The sequence below is a fragment of the Halichoerus grypus genome, chromosome 5, assembly GCF_964656455.1.
Source record: "Halichoerus grypus chromosome 5, mHalGry1.hap1.1, whole genome shotgun sequence".
NCBI classification, from domain to species: Eukaryota; Metazoa; Chordata; class Mammalia; order Carnivora; family Phocidae; genus Halichoerus; species Halichoerus grypus.
In genome coordinates, this window is record NC_135716.1 from 126,077,183 (window position 1) to 126,096,607 (window position 19,425).

Genomic DNA, 19,425 nt, shown 5'->3' on the forward strand with positions numbered 1-19,425 from the left:
AATAAAAATCACTCACCTTGAAATTTTCTGTGATCAGAGTAAACAACTTAGTTGAATTCCCCACAACACAAGCAGTATTTGACATTATTATTTCCAAAGGTGATAAAATTTTGAGTTTAGTAATCACCTAAAATAATTTGAATAAATAATTTCTTAAATGTAAGCTTAGGATTCTCTAAAACCAAACAAGTGGCGTATTTTTCTGAGAGATAAGTACTTAAAATTAATTCACAGATACACAAAATTACAACTGTTCTAATTATATATGTCAGTTAAGATATATTTCTAATAGTGATATATTACACATATATGCTATATGTATATAAATATATCATATATATAAAATATAATAAACATAGGCTATATTTTACTTCACAATAATTTGTAACAGCTCTAAGCTCAAAAATTAATTTGAACTTATCAGATATATATTCCTAATATAAGATGTTTTAAAATTAATTCTTCTATTTGGTATTTTATCCATCTCCATAAAAAACATAAACACATTCAAAAGTGTAACTATGGTGATTCAATCATTATGACCACACTGGTACAGCTTAGAAGTTGAACAGTATAGAAACACAGATGAGAAATATATGTTTTACAACTTATTCTTTTCACAATATAGGTGCATTTCTTAGAACTATCCCAGACACAGAAATTCTTTTTTTTTTTTTTAAAGATTTTATTTATTTATTTGAGAGAGAGAGAGAGAGAGCGAACACGAATGAGGGAGAGGGGCAGAAGGAGAAGCAGACTCCCCGCTGAGTGGGAGTTTGATGTGGGGCTCCATCCCAGGGTCCTGGGATCATGACCTGAGCCAAAAGCACATGCTTAAACAACTGAGCCACCCAGCGCCCCCAGACACAGAAATTCTTAATCAATTTGCCAAACATTTGTTTTTAAAAAAAGCTTTTTCCTATGTTTTTTTAAATTGCATAAAAATGTGAAATACCCAGAGATAAAGTTACATGCAGTACTAGTATCATGTAGGTTGTTAGCTATGTTAAAACAATTAATTATTAGGTAGGAAAAGGAAATCTATGTACTGAGAAACCATAAAGAGGAATTAGGAAAAGGAAAAAAAAAACAATAAAATGCTAAAAATAACATAGCATATATATATTTAATAACAGAAATTGGGTCAACTAACTTTTTAGAATATAGAGATTAAAAGCAGATTACTTCTACCTGGTAAATGACAGAAATTTCCATGACAATAGGCCAGTGGCCCAAATTAATGATAAGTGATAGGAAGTGAAGGCAAGAAGAGGCTAAATTATGACTGACCTAAAAGACCAGTTTCCCTGAACTCTGGAAAAAGAATTCAAATACTGTTCAGTGGAAACAACACTTTGGCAATAGCATTATTAATATATAATCTTTGGAATGAGTCCAAGAACTATTAATTTGAAGAGGTTAATTTTAGAAATTAACAGTAATTTGAAATGTTCATATAACAGCAAAGCAAATTATTTTTAGGACAAAATACATTTAAAAAATTAAAATCAGATGTAAAACAGTTTTAATTCAGAGTAGCCTACATTAGAACAATTGTGAATAAACTTTATTCCATGAAAAAGTAAACTAATTAGGAAAGCAGTGACTTGAAAATCTACATAGTGCTCACTAGGTCAACCATTTTCTAACAGTATAAATACTTACCTTCGCATATGTTGTATTGTCTGCAAACTGAGATAATATAATTTGTGGGCTTTTTAAATCAATACTTGCCATTCCTATTTCACCTCGGGCAAGTCCTCTACCTTCTACAACAGCTACAATAACTGATGGGGAGTGTGTTGAAACCGCAGATGACGATGTAGCTGTTAAATTTTTTTAAAAAGAAAATGTATAAAAATTAATAATAGTATGTTCTCATTCTTTCCTTTTTTTTATTATGTTCAGTTAGCCAACATATAGTAGTACATCGTTAGTTTTTGATGTAATGTTCAATGATTCATTAGTTGCATATAATATCCAGTGCTCATCACCACACATGCCCTCCTTAATACCCATCACCCTGTTACCCCAACTCCCCAACCCCCTCCCCTCCACACCCCTCAGTTTGTTTCCCGGAGTCCAGAGTCTCTCATGGTTTGTCTCCCTCTCTGATTTCTTCCCAGTTTTCCCTCCCTTCCCCGTGTTCTCCACGCTTGTTCTCATTCTTTCTAATAAGATCTCAAAGCACCAAGTTTAGGACATGGCTCTTAATATCCAAGGAAATAACTTTTTTTTCCTCATCAAAAACAACTTTTCATATCCCGACCAAATAAAAATGTTAATTCTCAAAGTATTTTGCCAAAACTTAACTTCAAAATTAGAAATAATTTATACATTCCCCCATTTTGCATTTCATTGGAATGGAGTTATGAAGGAACACTGAATTTGGGATGAGAAAATCTAGATTATTTATCCTACTCTATCGTTTAAAAGCTATATGAATTTGAGCAAATTACTTCATAATAAATAATCAAAAATCACAAAATGTAGTAACTGCCCTGCCTAACTCAAGAGCTGGTATGAATGGATCAAATGGGATTATATATATGAATGCATTTTATAAAAAATAAAATATTATAGGGACGCCTGGGTGGCTCAGTGGGTTAAGCGTCTGCCTTCGGCTCAGGTCCTGATCCTGGGGTCCTGGGATCTAGTCCTGCATCTGACTCCCTGCTCCACAGGGAACCTGTTTCTCCCTCTGCCTCTGTCTCTCATGAATAAATAAAATCTTAAAAAAAAAGAATAAAATATTATATAATTATAAACTCCAATTATATGTAACTATATGTGTAATGTTGGATACTTTATTAATGTGCCAAGAATGTTCTAAATTCTTTATTTGAATTAACTCATTTAATTTTCACAATTCTATCAAATAGATATCATTATTTACTCCATTTACCTTCAAGGAGACTGAAGCATGGATGGAACTAATAAAGTCAGAATTTGTACACAGGCAGCCTGACTCCAGATCTGGTGCTCCTAACCTTTACATATTATTACTGATTTTGAGATCTGTACCTTACAAACAATGAATATTCAGGTAAGTTGTTTAACCTTTATAAAGCTACCATTTATTCATTCATCTTGAAAGTAGAAATACCAAACCTTTTTCACAAAGTATAAAAATTAAATGCAATAGGGGTGCCTGGGTGGCTCAGTCGGCTGAGTGTCTGCCTTTGGCTCAGGTCATGATCCCAGGGTCCTGGGATCGCCGTGTTGGGCTCCCTGCTCAGCAGGGAGTCTGCTTATCCCTCTCCCACTCCCCCGCTTGTGTTCCCTCTCTCGCTGTGTCTCTCTCTGTCAAATAAATAAATAAAATATTAAAAAAAAAAAAGAACTCATTTCCTCTCTCTTTTCCCTCCCTGACCTAGATTCATTTTTTTCTACTCTTCTATTATAATGCCTACAAAATTAAACAATTATGTAATCCTAGTTAGCAGTCAATTTAAGAGTTCATTTAAAAATGTATTATGTCTAGATCTCCAAACCCTCTTTGCCATGAAAGCCATCTTATTCATACATTATGATTGAGTTTACATTAGATCTATGAAGGCAGTTTAAATTCTGCAATAAAATATGACCTTCCTATTTTTAATTGGAAAATAAATACCAAGTTCCAGTGGAAATTTAGTACACTCAGAAGAGATCTCCCTTAAACTTCTAAAAGAACACTTATACTGTTATCTCTGTTGTAAATAATAATATAATGAGCATTCTAGTGCCTAAAGCTTTTTTGTGGGTCTATTATTTCCTTAAAGTAGATCCTTAGAAATCAATTACTGGAACAAAGGAAAACCACCATTTGTTAAGGATCTCATATATATTGCCAAATTTCTTTCAGAATTGTACCATTTTTTTTTAAAGTTTATTTAAGTAATCTCTACACCCAATGTGGGGCTCAAACCAACAACCCTGAGATTAAGAGACACATGATCTACTGACTGAGCCAGCCAGGTGCCCCTATATCAATTCTTTTTTTTCCAATTTTTTATTCCATCAGCAGTATACGAGAAAAACCAATTTTACTGTGTCTTTACCATTACTAACTTCTGAAATGTATTATATTATTATTACTAATTTATTTTTTAATTTATTTTTATTTTTTTATTATTATGTTCAAAGATTCATTAGTTGCATATAACACCCAGTGCTCATCACCACATGTGCTCTCCTTAATGCCCGGTTACCCCATCATCCTACCCTCTCCTTTCTGTAACCTTCAGTTTAGTCCCCGGAGTCCAGAGTCTCTCATGGTTTGTCTCCCTCTCTGATTTCTCCCCAATTTTCCCTCCCTTCCCCTGTGGTCCTAATTTAATGTATTGACACTTGAATTTGTATTTTTGAAAATTACTATCAAAATTGAACAGAATTTAACATATCCATTTGTTTTCTATATTTTCTTTTGATATGTTCATGTCTTTTTATACAGTTTTTATTAAATCTTAATGTTTTCCATCTGTTTATGAAAATTTTATAAATCAATGAAAATGATTTATAGTTGCTACCAATCTTGATCTCTCAAAGATTTCTGCTTTTGTATACACAATCTTTTTCCTTTCTAATTTCTTCCATTGCTTTTCTGCTATGAAACTCCTCTTTCACTGTGAGATATTTGATATGCATTACTATTTTATTCTAATTTTTTTAGCTGTTTTGTTCACTTTGTTTTTTTTTTTTTTTTTTTTAAAGATTTTATTTATTTATTTGACAGAGAGAGATACAGCAAGAGAGGGAACACAAGCAGGGGGAGCGGGAGAGGGAGAAGCAGGCTTCCCGCGGAGCAGGGAGACCGATGCGGGGCTCGATCCCAGGACCCTGGGATCATGACCTGAGCCGAAGGCAGACGCTTAACGACTGAGCCACCCAGGCGCCCCTGTTTTGTTCACTTTGATCTTTTGTTGAGCAGAACTTTGAGCAGTACCTTTGGTTATCTACCATGTCTGGAATGAGGTAGTACTGTACCAGAAGTACAGATTTAGACTCATTCATAAGCAGTTGGTAATGGTCTAGCTGGATAGGGACTTGGAAGAAATAGAACTGGAAGATAATAAAAAGAAAAGCTTGGGGAAAGTATGCAGATGAACCTCTTTGAATGGGCATAAACTTCGAAAATATTTATGTCTCATGTGAAGGCCCACTAAAGGGCAACTACTATAGAGGGGACTCTTAATAATCAGGTAGACAAAATGCTACACTCTGCAGATGTCAACTAGCCTCTTTTCCCAGCCACCCCAGTGCTTCTTTAGTAGACCTATGAACAAAGCAGCTATGGTGGCAAGGATATGCATGGGCTCAACATCATGAACTTCCTCTTACCAAGGCTAACCTGGTCAACCACACTGTGAGTACCTAACCTGATCAACATTAAATTCCCCATATAGCACCACTTCCCAGGGGGACAGTGGACCAATCCTTGCCTGGCAAACCTGCAGCCTCTGCCATTTAGTAGGTTCAACTTGACTTTCTCCAAGGAGATCTATACCCCAGACTTGGAGATGAGCCCTGAAAAGAGCCTGCTTCCCAATAGGACCTCTTGGGCCTCCCCTCAGTTCTAGAGTACCTTACAGAGTTTTCTTATATCCTACAGTGACTTTGTTATCATAGTTTAATAATTCTTTATGTTAAATCTCCCTTGTTTAAATCATTATATGGTTCTGTCTTCAAATTAGATCCAGACTGCTATAGTCTCTGCCTTCATGGAATTTACAGTGCAGTGTCTATATTGGTGTATATTTCAAATTACTGCCTTTGGAGTAATAATATTGGTATTACATTGTAATGTAATGTAATACCAATATTATTATGTAATGTAATGTAATACCAATATTATTAATAAAATGCAAAGTGAAATGGGAGCACGTAGTAGAGAGAATCAACCTAGACTTATAGGATTACAGAAAGCTTTCTGTAAGATGTAACATTTAAGCTTAGACTTGAGGAATAAATAAGAGTTGACTGTATGAAGAGGGGAAGAAAGTGTTCCTAAGCATAGGAAATACCATGTACAAAGGCCTGAGGGTAAAAGTTTGGAAGTCAAAAATTTTTTAAATATATATCATATGAACAGTAACCTAAAGAAAAGGAATTGTTGTATTAATAGCAGACAAAATATACGTTAAAGCAAAAAGTATATTTAGAGATGAAGAGTCATTTCCTATTACAACATAACAATGCTAAATTTTTGGCTCTTACTAAAATAGCTTCAAAATATGCAAAACAAAAAATTAACAGAACTACTAGAGAAATAGACAAGTCCACAATTATAATGGGAGTTTTTAATATACCTCTACAAAGAAGTCTTTAGTGATACAGACTTAAACAACACAATTAAAGAAAGGACCTAATGGGCATCTGGTTGGCTCAGTGGGTAGAGCATGTGACTCTTAATCTCAGAGTCAAGAGTTTAAGCCCCACAATCAGTGTAGTTTATTAAAAAAGAAAGAAAGAAAGGAAAAGACTTAATAAACATATATAAAACACAACTGTAAAGATAAAAAGAAAAAAACAAGTGCAGCAGAACATTTACTAAAAATGTATAAAATAAAGAACTTCTGTTCATCAAAGAACATCATAAAAAAAGGAGGAAGACAAGCCATAAACCTAGAGAAGATATACACAATATATGTATTCATCAAAAGAATATATACTCTGAATATATATTCAGAATATATAAAGAATTTCTACAAATCTAGAAAAATAAATCTAAAGAAAAATAGGTAAAACACATGAACAGTCATTTCACAAAAAAATGAAAGCTATATGGTCAAAAAGCACACAAAAGGTAATCAACTTCATTAATAACCAGGAAAATACAAATTCAGACTACAATTAGTATCTTACAACTGCTAGACTGGTAAATGTTAAGAAGTCTGACAATACCAACTGTTGGAGAGGATGCAGATCAACAAGAACTCTCACATGTTGCTAGTAATAGTGTACACTGGTAGAAGCATTTAGAAAACAATTTGTTATTATCTTGTAAATGTATACATTCACATGTCCTGTATCCAAGAAATTCTACTGCATGTACCTTAGGGAACACTTACACATGAAGAACTATTTCACTCATTTTCCCCTCAAGAAAAACTAGATTTAGATAAAAACTAAAATTTAAGTATAGAAAAAAAACCCCTGCACAATAATACTATCAGGATCAATTGCTAGATTTAAGTAAATATTATGTATAAAAGGAAGAGTTTTCTCTTTCTTTTACTTTTTTGTCAGAATAGTTAAAATAACACAAACCTGCATTTATTAACAAATAGTATCAGAAACTACGTAGCATTAACTTAACCTCAAATTATGGATATGGGTAAACTGAAGTATTTTTCTTTCAGTCATCTGTATCAGTTACAAATAACGTCAAATGAACTTAACCACCCTAATTTATAATTTACAAACCTTAATAGTTTCAAAGTCATCTAGGTAAACATTCCACTCATTTTCATTTTACCTGAATATCCCATTTGTGGTGTCCAACTTTTATAACCTGATCTCTGGGGATTTCCAGTAGGCAATGGAGTTTTCAGTATTTGAGGATAATTACTATCTTGTGCAGAAGCCGAGCTTGTACCAAAAGTAAAATTTGATGCAAATGGGTTTTCTGCATTAGATCTTTTCTTTCCAAAGTATGAACCTAAATTCAAAAAACTAAATATCAGTTCTTAAAGATTCAGAATTATGCAATGATATTTTAATCACTATAATTTATATCATGTTCACTTTCTATAAAACTTTATCTGATGACTTTTAAAAATACAGCAAATTATGACAACTTTAATGGCATTACTGATAAATAATCTTATACTAAAATATAAGGAAAAGTACTTGCTAATATGCTTCTATAAGTGGAGACTACTCTTGGTAAAAATCATAAACTACCTTCTAATCTTCAAATACATATGTTTTCTATATATAACAATTACAAAACCTCTTTTCCTCGTTTGATTTAACTTCATTGAAACTCCTTCCTTCCACGCAAATAGTATAAAAAGAGTTTTAGACTCACTTGGATTCATTTCCCTGTTCAGGCACTTTCCTATTGATATATTACCTACTAAACAGAATTGCCATAAAATTAGAAAGAATATACATGAACAGCCTACCTTAGGGTCCTGGCACATAAAACTTCTTAAAAATATATTGGGGCTCTGTGATTCAACAGTCTTACACAATTCACAGCGCTCACCATAGCACACACCCTCCCCAGTGTCTATCATCCACAGACCTGTACCTCTGAAACAAATAATACATTACATGTTAAAAAAAAAAAAAGAAGAAGATGATAGCAGGAGGGGAAAAATGAAGGGGGGGAAATCAGAGGGGGAGACAAACCATGAGAGACTATGGACTCTGAGAAACAAACTGAGGGTTCTAGAGGGGAGGGGGTGGGGGGATGGGTTAGCCTGGTGATGGGTATTAAAGAGGGCACATTCTGCATGGAGCACTGGGTGTTATACGAAAACAATGAATCATGGAACACTACATCAAAAACTAATGATGTAATGTATGGTGATTAACATAACATACTAAAAATATATATATATTGGGGCTCTTTTCTCCTATTCCCCTTCACTTCCATGACAACTCTGATTCCCCTTAAACCAGTAGTTTACTTTGCCAGATTCTTTTTCCTCTGTCTGCCTCTTAACTTTTGGCTTCCCAGGGTTCCACACTTTTTTACCTTCTCTCACAAATTAGCGTTATCCATCTTTTCTGGGCATCTCATCTATTATATTGGTCTCTATTAATATCTATTTCTAGTTATCTATAACCCTCAACCTTCACGTAGAGCCCTAACTGCTCTTAAAATGTAAAGCACAGTTTGGCAGACATTTTTAATAAAGGGCCAGATGGTAAATATTTTAGGCTTTGTGGGCAATACTGTCTGTAGTAATTACTCAACTCAGACACTATATTGGGAAAGCAGCCACAGACAATAGTAAATGAATGAGCACGGCTATGTTTCAATAAAACTTTACTTCCAGAGGGGGCAGGAAAAGATGGCGGAGGAGTAGGGGACCCTATTCCAACCGGTACCCTGAATTGAGCTGGATATCTACCACTCTGAACACCCACGAAATCAGCCTGAGATGTAAGAAGATAGATCTGGATCTCTACAAACAGAATATCATAGGCAGTTGGTTTCAAGGTATGAAGCGGGGAGCCCTGATTCCACGGGCAGATATCGGAAAATAAATGGAAGGGGGAAGGAGCCAACGGGATCCTGCACTGCAGGTTCGCGAAAGCCTCCCGTGCTGGGGACGGGGCACAGACTCGCAGACCAGCTGTGGTGGGAAAAGGACATTAGGGCAGCCCCCTGGACTGAAACCCAGAGCGGCAGGGCACACATGTGAACTAGGGGCACTGGCGGTTTTAGAAGCACAAAGGGCAGAGACTGTCCCAACCTGGAGGCAAGGACTGGGAGTGCTGATGAGGGCCACAAAACCCAGGACACTGCAGTTTTTAGCACCACAGACAGAAATGGAGATAGTGTGGCCTGGAGAGGTCACTGAAGAACAGACTGTGAACTCTCTGTTCTGAGGCAGAGGGTTGGAAATGGTCTCTTCTGCTTTACTTTTGGAAGAGACGTGGAAAGCTGCCAGGGAAAGCCGCCAGAGAACAAAAGCCCCCCAAAAACCGGTTTTCACTGAGCCCATTCCCCCCCCCCCACAGGGGGCAAGGCAACTCTGCCCAAACAGGGTTGCCTGAGTAACAGTGTGGCAGGCCCCTCCTCCAGAAGACAGGCTGGGAAAACAAGAGGCCAGCAACCCTAAGGTCCCTAGAAAACAGGTGCATCTTGCTTGATTGTGGTCAATAATTTGGACTCTATACATTCCCACAACCACCCATCAACAGAATGACTAGGAGGAGGAACCCCCAAAATAGGAAAGACTCAGAGACTGTGACTTCTGCCACAGATTTACAAATGGATACAGATATAACAAGGATGTTGGAAACGGACTTCAAAGAAACAGTTATGAAGATGGTAGCTAGAATGGAGAAATCGATTAATAGCTACATATAGTCTCTAAGGGCAGAAATGAAAGCTGAGCTGGCAGAACTTAAAAATGCTATCAATGAGGTCCAATCTAATCTAGATAATCTAACAGCTAGGGTAAACGAGGCAGAAGAACTAATTAGTGATCTAGAAGACAAATTGATAGAAAAGAAAGAAAAAGAGGAGGCCTGGGAGAAACAACTTAAAATCCAAGATAACAGAATTAGAAATAAGTGACACCGTGAAACTTTCCGATGTCAGAATTATTGGGATCCCTGAGGGGGTGGGGAAAAAGAGATAGGACTAGAAGATATATTTGAGCAAATCATAGCTGAGAACTTCCCTAATCTGGGGAATGAAACAAACATTCGTGTCCTAGAGGCAGAGAGGACCCCCTCCCAAGATCAAGGAAAACAGACCAACACCCCGTAATGTAATAGTAAAACTTGCATATCTGAGAATCAAGGAAACTATCTTAAGAGCAGTTAGGAGGAAGAGATTCCTTACGTACAGAGGGAGGAACATCAGAATAACGTCAGACCTATCCACAGAGACCTGCCAAGCCAGAAAGGCCTGGCAAGACATATTCAGGGTACTAAATGAGAAGAACATGCAGCCAAGAATACTTTATCCAAGAAGGCTGTCATTTAGAATGGATGGAGAGATGCAGAGCTTCCAAGGCTGGCAGAAACTGAAAGAATATGTGACCACAAGCTGGCCCTGCAAGAAATATTAAGGGGGGTTCTCTAAAAGGAGAAAGACCCCAACAGTGATGTAGAACAGAAATTTACTGAGACAATCTATAGAAACAAGGACTTCACAGGCAACGTGATGACAATAAATTCATTATCTTTCAATAATCACTCTCAACATGAACAGCCTAAGTGGTCCCATAAAACGGCACAGGGTTGCAGACTGGATAAAAAGACAGGACCCATCCATATGCTGTCTACAAGAGACTCATTTTGAACCTAAAGATACATCCAGACTGAAAGTGAAGGGATGGAGATCCATCTTCCATGCCAGCGGACCTCAAAAGAAAGCTGGGGTAGCAATTCTTATATCAGACAAATTAGATTTTAAGCTAAAGACTATAGTTGGAGACAGAGAAGACACTATATCATTCTTAAAGGGTTTATCCAACAAGAAGATCTAACAATTGTAAATATCTATGCCCCCAACATGGGAGCAGTCATCTACATAAGCCAACTGTCAACCAAAATAAAGAGTCATATTGATAATAATATGTTAATTATAGAAGACCTCAATACTCCACTCTCAGCAATAGACAGATCATCTAAGCAGAAAATCAACAAAGAAACAAGAGCTTTGAATGACACACTGGACCAGATGGACCTCATAGAAGACAGTCTGTAATAGGAATCTGGAGCATAGATATATACAGAACATTCCACCCTAAAACAACAGAATACTCATTCTTCTCAAGTGCATATAGACCACATATTGGATCACAAATCAGGTCTCAACCAATACTAAAAGACTGAGATCATTTCCTGCATATTCTCAGACCAAAATGCTTTAAAACTGGACCTCAATCACAAGAAAAAATTTGGAAGAAATTCAAATGCTTGGAGGCTAAAGACCACTCTGCCCAAGAATGTGTGAGTCAACCAGGAAATCAAAGAAGCACTTAAACAATTCATGGAAACCAATGAGAACAAAAACATATCCGTCCAAAACTATGGGATACTGCAAAGGCAGTCCTAAGGGGGAAATACATAGCCATTCAAGCCTCACTCAAAAAAATAGAAAAATCCCAAATTCACCAACTAACTCTACACCTTAAAGAACTGGAGAAAAAGCAACAAACAATGTCTAAGCCATGCATTAGAAGAGATATAATTAAGATTACAGCAGAGATCAATGAATTAGAAACCAGAAACACAGTAGATCAGATCAACAAAACTAGAAGTGGTTCTTTGAAAGAATTAATAAGATCGATAAACCACTGGCCAGACTTATCCAAAAGAAAAGAGAAAGGACCCAAATTAATAAAATTATGAATGAAAGGGGAGAGATCACAACTAACACCAAGGAAATAGAAACAATTATTAGAAATTATTATTAACAACCATATGCCAATAAATTAAGCAACCTGGAAGAAATGGATGCCTTCCTGGAAACCTATAAACTCCCAAGACTGAAACAAGAAGAAATTGACCACCTGAATAGGCCAATAACCAGTAAAGAGACTGAAGCAGTGATCAAAAACCTCCCAAAACACAAGAGTCCAGGGCCTGATGGATTCCCTGGGGAATTCTACCAAACACTCAAAGAAGAAATAATATCTATTCTCCTGAAGCTGTTTCAAAAAATAGAAACAGAAGGAAAGCTTCCAGACTCATTCTATGAGACAAGCATTACCTTGATCCCCAAACCAGGCAAAGACCTCATCAAAAAGGAGAATTTCAGACTGATATCCCTGATGAATATGGATTCCAAAAAGCTCAACAAAATCCCAGCTAATAGGATCCAACAGTACATTAAAAGGATCACCCACCACAACCAAGTGGGATTGATCCCTGGGATCCAAGGGTGGTTCAACATTCACAAATCAATCAATGTGACAGAACACATTAATAAGAGGAGGGAGAAGAACCATATGGTCCTCTCAATTGATGCAGAAAAGGCATTTGACAAAATACAGCATCCTTTTCTGATTAAAACTCTTCAGAGTACAGGGATAGAGGGAACATTCCTCAAGTTCATAAAATCCATCTATGAAAAACACAGTGAATATCATCCTCAATGGGGAAAAGCTGAGAGCCTTTCCCTTAAGATCAGGAACACGAAAAGGATGCCCACTCTCGCCACTATTGTTCAACATAGTACTACAAGTCCTAGCAACAGCAATCAGACAACAAAAAGAAATAAAATGTATTCAAATTGGCAAAGAAGAAGTCAAACTCTCTTCGCAGATGACGTGATACTTTATATGGAAAATCCAAAAGACTCCACCCCCAAATTACTAGAACTCATACAGCAATTCAGTAATGTGGCAAGATACAAAATCAATGCACAGAAATCAGTTGCTTTCTTATACAATAACAATGCAACTGGAGAAAGAGAAATTAGAGAATCTATTCCATTTATAATAGCACCAAAAACCATAAGACACCTTGGAATAAACCTAACCAAAGAGGTAAAGGATCTATACTCTAGGAACTACAGAACACTCATGAAAGAAATTGAAGAAGACACAAAAAGATGGAAAAATATTCCATGCTCATGGATCAGAAGAATAAACATTGTTAAAATGTCTATGCTGCCCAGAGCAATCTATACCTTCAACGCCATGCCAATCAAAATTCCAATGACATTTTTCAAAGTGCTAGAACAAACAATCCTAAAATTTGTATGGAATCAGAAAAGACCCCAAATCGCCAAGGAAATGTTGAAAAAGAAAAACAAAGCTGGGGGCATCACGCTGCCTGATTTCAAGCTATGTTACAAAGCCGTGATCACCAAGACAGCATGGTATTGGCACAAAAACGGACATATAGACCAATGGAACAGAACAGAGAGCCCAGATATGGACCCTCAACTCTATAGTCAAATAATCTTCGACAAGGAGGAAAAAATATGCAATGGAAAAAAGACAGTCTCTTCAATAAATGGTGCTGGGAAAATTGGACAATTATATACAGAAGACTGAAACTCGACCATTCTCTAACACCGTACACAAAGATAAACTCAAAATGGATGAAAGACCTCAATGTGAGACAGGAATCCATCAAAATCCTAAAGAACATAGGCAGTAACCTCTTCGACATCGGACACTGCAACTTCTTTCAAGATACATCCCCAAAGGCAAGTGAAACAAAAGCAAAAATGAACTTTTGGGACTTCATCAAGATAAAAAGCTTCTGCACAGCAAAGGAAACAATCAACAAAACTAAGAGGCAACCCAGAGAATGGGAGAAGATATTTGCAAATGACACTATAGACAAAGGGCTGATATCCAAGATACAAAGAACTTCTCAAACTCAACACCCCAAAAACAAATAATCAAGTCAAAAAATGGGCAGAAGACATGAACAGACCCTTTTCAAAAGAAGACATAGAAATGGCTAACAGACACATGAAAAAATGTTCATCATCATTAGCCATCAGGGAAATTCAAATCAAAACCACATTGAGATACCACCTTACACCAGTTAGAATGGCAAAAATTGACAAGGCAAGAAACAACGAATATTGGAGAGGTTGTGGAAAAAGGGGAACCCTCTTACACTGTTGGTGGGAATGCAAGTTGGTACAGCCACTTTGGAAAAGTGTGAAGGTTCCTCAAAAAATTAAAAATAGAGCTACCCTACGATTGAGCAATTGCACTACTGGGTTATTTACCCCAAAGACACAGATGTAGTGAAAAGAAGGGCCATACACACCCCAATGTTCATAGCAGCAATGTCTGCAATAGCCAAACTGTGGAAAGAGCTGAGATGCCCTTCAACAGATGAATGGATAAAGAAGATGTGGTCCATATATACAATGGAATATTACTCAGGCATCAGAAAGGATGAATACCCAACTTTTACATCAACATGGATGGGACTGGAGGAGATTATGCTAAGTGAAATAAGTCGAGCAGAGAAAGTCAATTATCATATGGTTTCACTTATTTGTGGAACATAAGGAATAGCTGGGTTAGCCCAGTGATGGGTATTAAGGAGGGCATGTATTGCATGGAGCTCTGGATGTTATACGCAAACAATGAATCATGGAACACTACATCAAAAACTGTACGGTGACTAACATAATAATATTAAGTCAAATTAAAAAAAAAAAAAAAAAAACGACTTTACTTCCAGACACTGAAATCTGAATTTCACATAATTTTCACATGTCACAAAATACTCTTCTTCTTTTACTTTTCAACCCTTTAAAAATGCAAGAACCATTCTTAGGTCTATACCTGCATTGTTCAATATAGTAGCTACTGACTGCATTTGACAATTTAAATAAAAATTAACTAAAATTAAAAATTCTGTTCGCCATACTAGCCACATTTTAAATGCTCAAAAGCCACATTTGGCTATTGGCTACCATATTAGACAGCACAGATATGAAATATTTCTATCATCACAGAAAGTTCTATCAGTGTGGCTCTATGTCCCTAAATCTACCTTTTAGATGTAAACTTTTAGATATCTTTCCAGAACTTTTAAATGTTCAAAAATATACTCATTATCTTTCCCTCAAAACTTATTTATAACCAGTTTTGGCCAACTATAACATCTTGTACCTTGTCACTTGAGTCATAAACTCAGGAATCATTCTTAATTCCCCTTTCATCAATCCTAACACCCAATCAGTTAAGTCTAGTAAAAAAAAAATTTTTAATACCACTAAAATTTCTGTCCGTCTTTACTCCTATTAGGTCATTTTAAGCCCGTATCTTCTTCAGGCCTTCTGCAAGTCTCTTAATTGTTATCCTTGCTTCTAGTATTATGCCTCTCTAATCCATTCTTCACAACATCACCAGTGATCTTTCTGACAAAGAAATTTCACCATTTATCTCCTTTCTCACAATTCCTCAGTGTCTCCCTATACCCACCATAGGATAAAATCAGACTTCTTTACACAGGTACCGGTGGGAATTGGATGACACATTCAAACTAGGATACTTTGAGAAGTTTGATAAAGAAAATATTTGCAAAAGTGTGAATGCAGCATAAGGATATCATCGTACAGAAGTGTATAGAACCCATGTGCTGCACTACATAGACTTAAAGGAACTAAGGAAGGGAGTGGTTACCAGGAATAGAGACAGAGAGGCCTGTTTCTTGTCCTCAGGTTACTTTTAGACTCTAAGCTCCTTCTGGAAACTTACTCACTTGTCTTAGTTGCCGTCCAATTTCCTTGACATCTATTTTGCTGTATCTTCTTTATCTTCTCCCCTCTGGCCTCAAATATACTGGTAACTTTCAAATCTGAATCTCTCCTAAGTTTCTCTTCTTAATCCAAGATCCATATATTCAATTGCCTCAGTGTGACCATATGGATATCCTAGAGGTTCTTCAAATTTAACATGTCCATACAGAACACAGTTTCCTTCTAAAAGTTGCTTCTCCTACAAAACCCACTTTATCATGAAATAGTACTACCATTTATCCAGTCACAAAAGCCAGAGTTTGATGCAATAATTCACACATAAAATAATGAGGGCCTATAATGGCACAAAGACAGAGCGGAAAAGAACTATTTAAAAGATAAACATAGGACTTACTAACTGTTTGGATGTTGTAAGGAAACTATTGAAGTCTTACGGGTTTAAGATTTAGACAATCCAATGATTGAGTTAAGTAAAAGACACAGCTCAAGGAACTGTAGAGAGATGAATTCAATTAATAATATAGTGAGTCTGAGGTGTCCATTGGTCTCCCACTAGAAACTTCAGAAGACAGTCTGTAATAGGAATCTGGAGCATAGGGGAGACCTGAGCAGTGATAATCATAACCAAGAAGCGGCCTAGAAAAAAAACCCCAAAACTCTAAGAACAAACCATAATTTGGGAACTGATAACGGTGAGCAAAGCAGTTCTCTGAAAGACAGGAGAAAAACGGGAGAGCAGAATTAGGGAAACCAAATTAAGACTTCAAGAGAAGACTGGTCAAGAACATTAAACACAGGGGAACTGAAAAGTGACCACTGGATTTGGCATTTGTTACCTTACCATTATGCTGCAATGGTGTGTGAAAAAAGTGATAGTTTTTCCATGAAGGGAGAGTTGTCCAAATATAAAAGGGTTGAACTCAAATTGAAAGACATACATTTTTAAATACTTAAACATATTATTCAACTGAATTAGATGAAATGCTAAATTTAATCTATTTTCATCCCATCTTAGTTTAGGAGCCAAGAGGAGCCACTCCTATCACCAAACTGCTGCACAAATTCTGCCATTTGCCATACGCTTTTGGGAGCGCAGAAAAGGGGCATTATACCGGATGTTACTGCAGCCTTCCTCAGAACTGAGCCATTATCATCGCGGCCTCGTACAATTTGAAGAGTCCAGTCTTTGACTCACTCAGACCCATCAAATTCCTAGAGCACCCCATTCTCACCCTCTCAGCCACATCACAACTCAAACTTCTCTGAGGTAACCACCCGCCACGACTCCCCGAAACCGCCGGGAGCTGCGGACCTCTAGCTGACCGCTGAATCCACCCAACCACTCCTTGCCTTGGGCTGGCCGGTTGCGTGGCGGGTGGCGAGGGAGACTCGTGCTGCTGCTCCGGTCGCCGGCGGCTCCAGATGTGCCAGAAGGGGTGGACGCAGAGGCCTGCGCTGAAGGGCGGCTCTGAGGAGTCTCCTGGAGTCCGAAACTGTAGCGAGGACCCTGAGACCGAGCCTCTCCCAGTGAGGGGGAAGCCGCAGGGACAGAAGGCGAGACTGATAAGACCTCAGGCCTCAGCATCCTCACAAATCTTCCCAGGCAGAAACCTGAGATGGCCGAGCGCGCCTTCACCGACCCAAAGTACAGAAGCGTCGCGGAAAAAGGCCCGACGAGCACGGCGCGCAGACGCGCAGAGCCCCAGTGCGCAGGCGTAGCGAGCCCCAGCCTCCCCCATCCACGCCTGGAGCCCTACTTCCAGCGGTACCCAGTCCCTTCACCCGCCACCGGATTTGGCTTTGAGCTTAATCTGAGGTACAGCTCTCTTCAATCTGCAGGGATCAGCTGAACGGAATTCTTCAGAGCCTATCAATGACCATCCAATTTGGTAGCCCCACTATTCTCACAGCACTGTATTTTACTAAAGGTGTTTGGTGCTTTTGAACCACACCCCCACATACACTGAGCTTTTTAAATTTACAAACTGTCCACCACTAGACACCGAACGCCTATGATGGTGTAAACAAATGTGTTCAGCCCACCTACCTGTTCTTATGGAGAAAGAGAGAAAGGAGCCATTGACCCCCTACAGCTTAAATATCCACAAGGCGGTTGTAATTATCACAATATTCACCCAATAAGCACATGACTGCATGCACAGTACCCTAAGAACCAGGTCAAGATGGATGAGATCGGGGCACGTGGGTGGCTCAGTCGTTAAGCATCTGCCCTCAGCTCAGGTCACAATCCCAGGGTCCTGGGATCTAGCCCCGCATCGGGCTCCCTCCTCTGCGGGGAAGCCTGCTTCTCCCTCTCCCACTCCCCCTGCTTGTGTTCCCTCTCTCGCTGTGTCTGTCAAATAAATAAAATCTTAAAAAAAAAAAAAGAATGGATGAGATCACTCTTGGACAGTTCCCAATTTATTGTACTGTAGGTACAAATTAGTTTTTTTAAAGATTTTTTTGACAGAGAGAGACACAGCGACAGAGGGAACACAAGCAGGGGGAGCGGGAGAAGGAGAAGCAGACTTCCCACCGAGCAGGGAGCCGGATGCCAGGCTCGATCCCAGGACCCTGGGATCATGACCTGAGCTGAAGGAAGACGCTTAAGGACTGAGCCACCTAAGCGCCCCTGTAGGTACAAATTAGTTAAGAACAGACTATACAAATCCAAGCTCTAGCTTTGCAACAAATGATCTCCATGAAATTAAGTTCTGTGCCTATTTTCTTGAATATAGAAATAGTAACAACTTCAGAGACACTAGGATTGAGAAAATACTTTGGGATGCCTGGGTGGCTCAGTCGTTAAGCGTCTTAAGCGTCTGCCTTCCGCTCAGGTCATGATCCCAGGGTTCTGGGATCAAACCCCACATTGGGCTCCCTGCTCGAGAAGCCTGCTTCTCCTCCCCCACTCCCCCTGCATGTGTTCCCTCTCTGGCTAGGTCTCTATAAAATAAATAATTAAAAAAAAAAAAATACTTTGGATACTGCTATTGGAAGATATTCAAACATTACTGAACATAACAGACTTGTGGAATCACTATGCTGTACACCTGAAACTAATGCAACACTGTCAACCATACTTCAATAAAACAAAAAACTGAATTCATACAATTGCTAAATTACATCTTAAGTCAGGTGTCTTAACAGCACAGTTCACCCAGATGCAATGACTGGAATCCTCAAAATTCCTTCAAATACTTCCAGTGATACAATTTACATAAGATTATATTCCACCCAGTTCCAAACTTCCAGAAAAATAGTGGCAATTAAGCCCAAACTCTTTAGTGAACTGTCAAAATAATGGTAAACATTTCAAGAATCTCATGTAAGCACTTTTTCATCTAGATGTTACAACTGACATTGGTGAATGATGTCTAAGTGAACCACCACTACTCATTCTTGAGAAAACTCTACCCCAACTGTGGGGCTTGAACTGACCAACCTAAGTCAAGAGTGGCATGCTCTACCAACTGAGCCAGCGAAGAGCCCCACTGATCATTCTTAAAACAACTACTAGAGTATTGCCAAAATGCTTGAGAAAATTTCAACTTCCATTTCAA

At 37.9% G+C, this 19,425-nt stretch overlaps 1 protein-coding gene across 1 annotated transcript in view; it reads right to left on the reverse strand.

Moving 5' to 3' along the window:
• MSH4 (mutS homolog 4) overlaps window positions 1-17,447 on the reverse strand; it is a 91,343-nt gene extending 73,896 nt beyond the window's left edge. The window contains exons 1-4 of the mRNA XM_078071729.1: window positions 17,213-17,447; window positions 7,460-7,642; window positions 1,666-1,826; window positions 17-127 (exon numbers count right to left, since the gene is read on the reverse strand). Coding sequence (XP_077927855.1) covers window positions 17-127; window positions 1,666-1,826; window positions 7,460-7,642; window positions 17,213-17,447 — 690 coding nt within the window. The remainder of the gene's footprint in view (window positions 1-16; window positions 128-1,665; window positions 1,827-7,459; window positions 7,643-17,212) is intronic.
• Window positions 17,448-19,425: the final 1,978 nt, after the last annotated feature.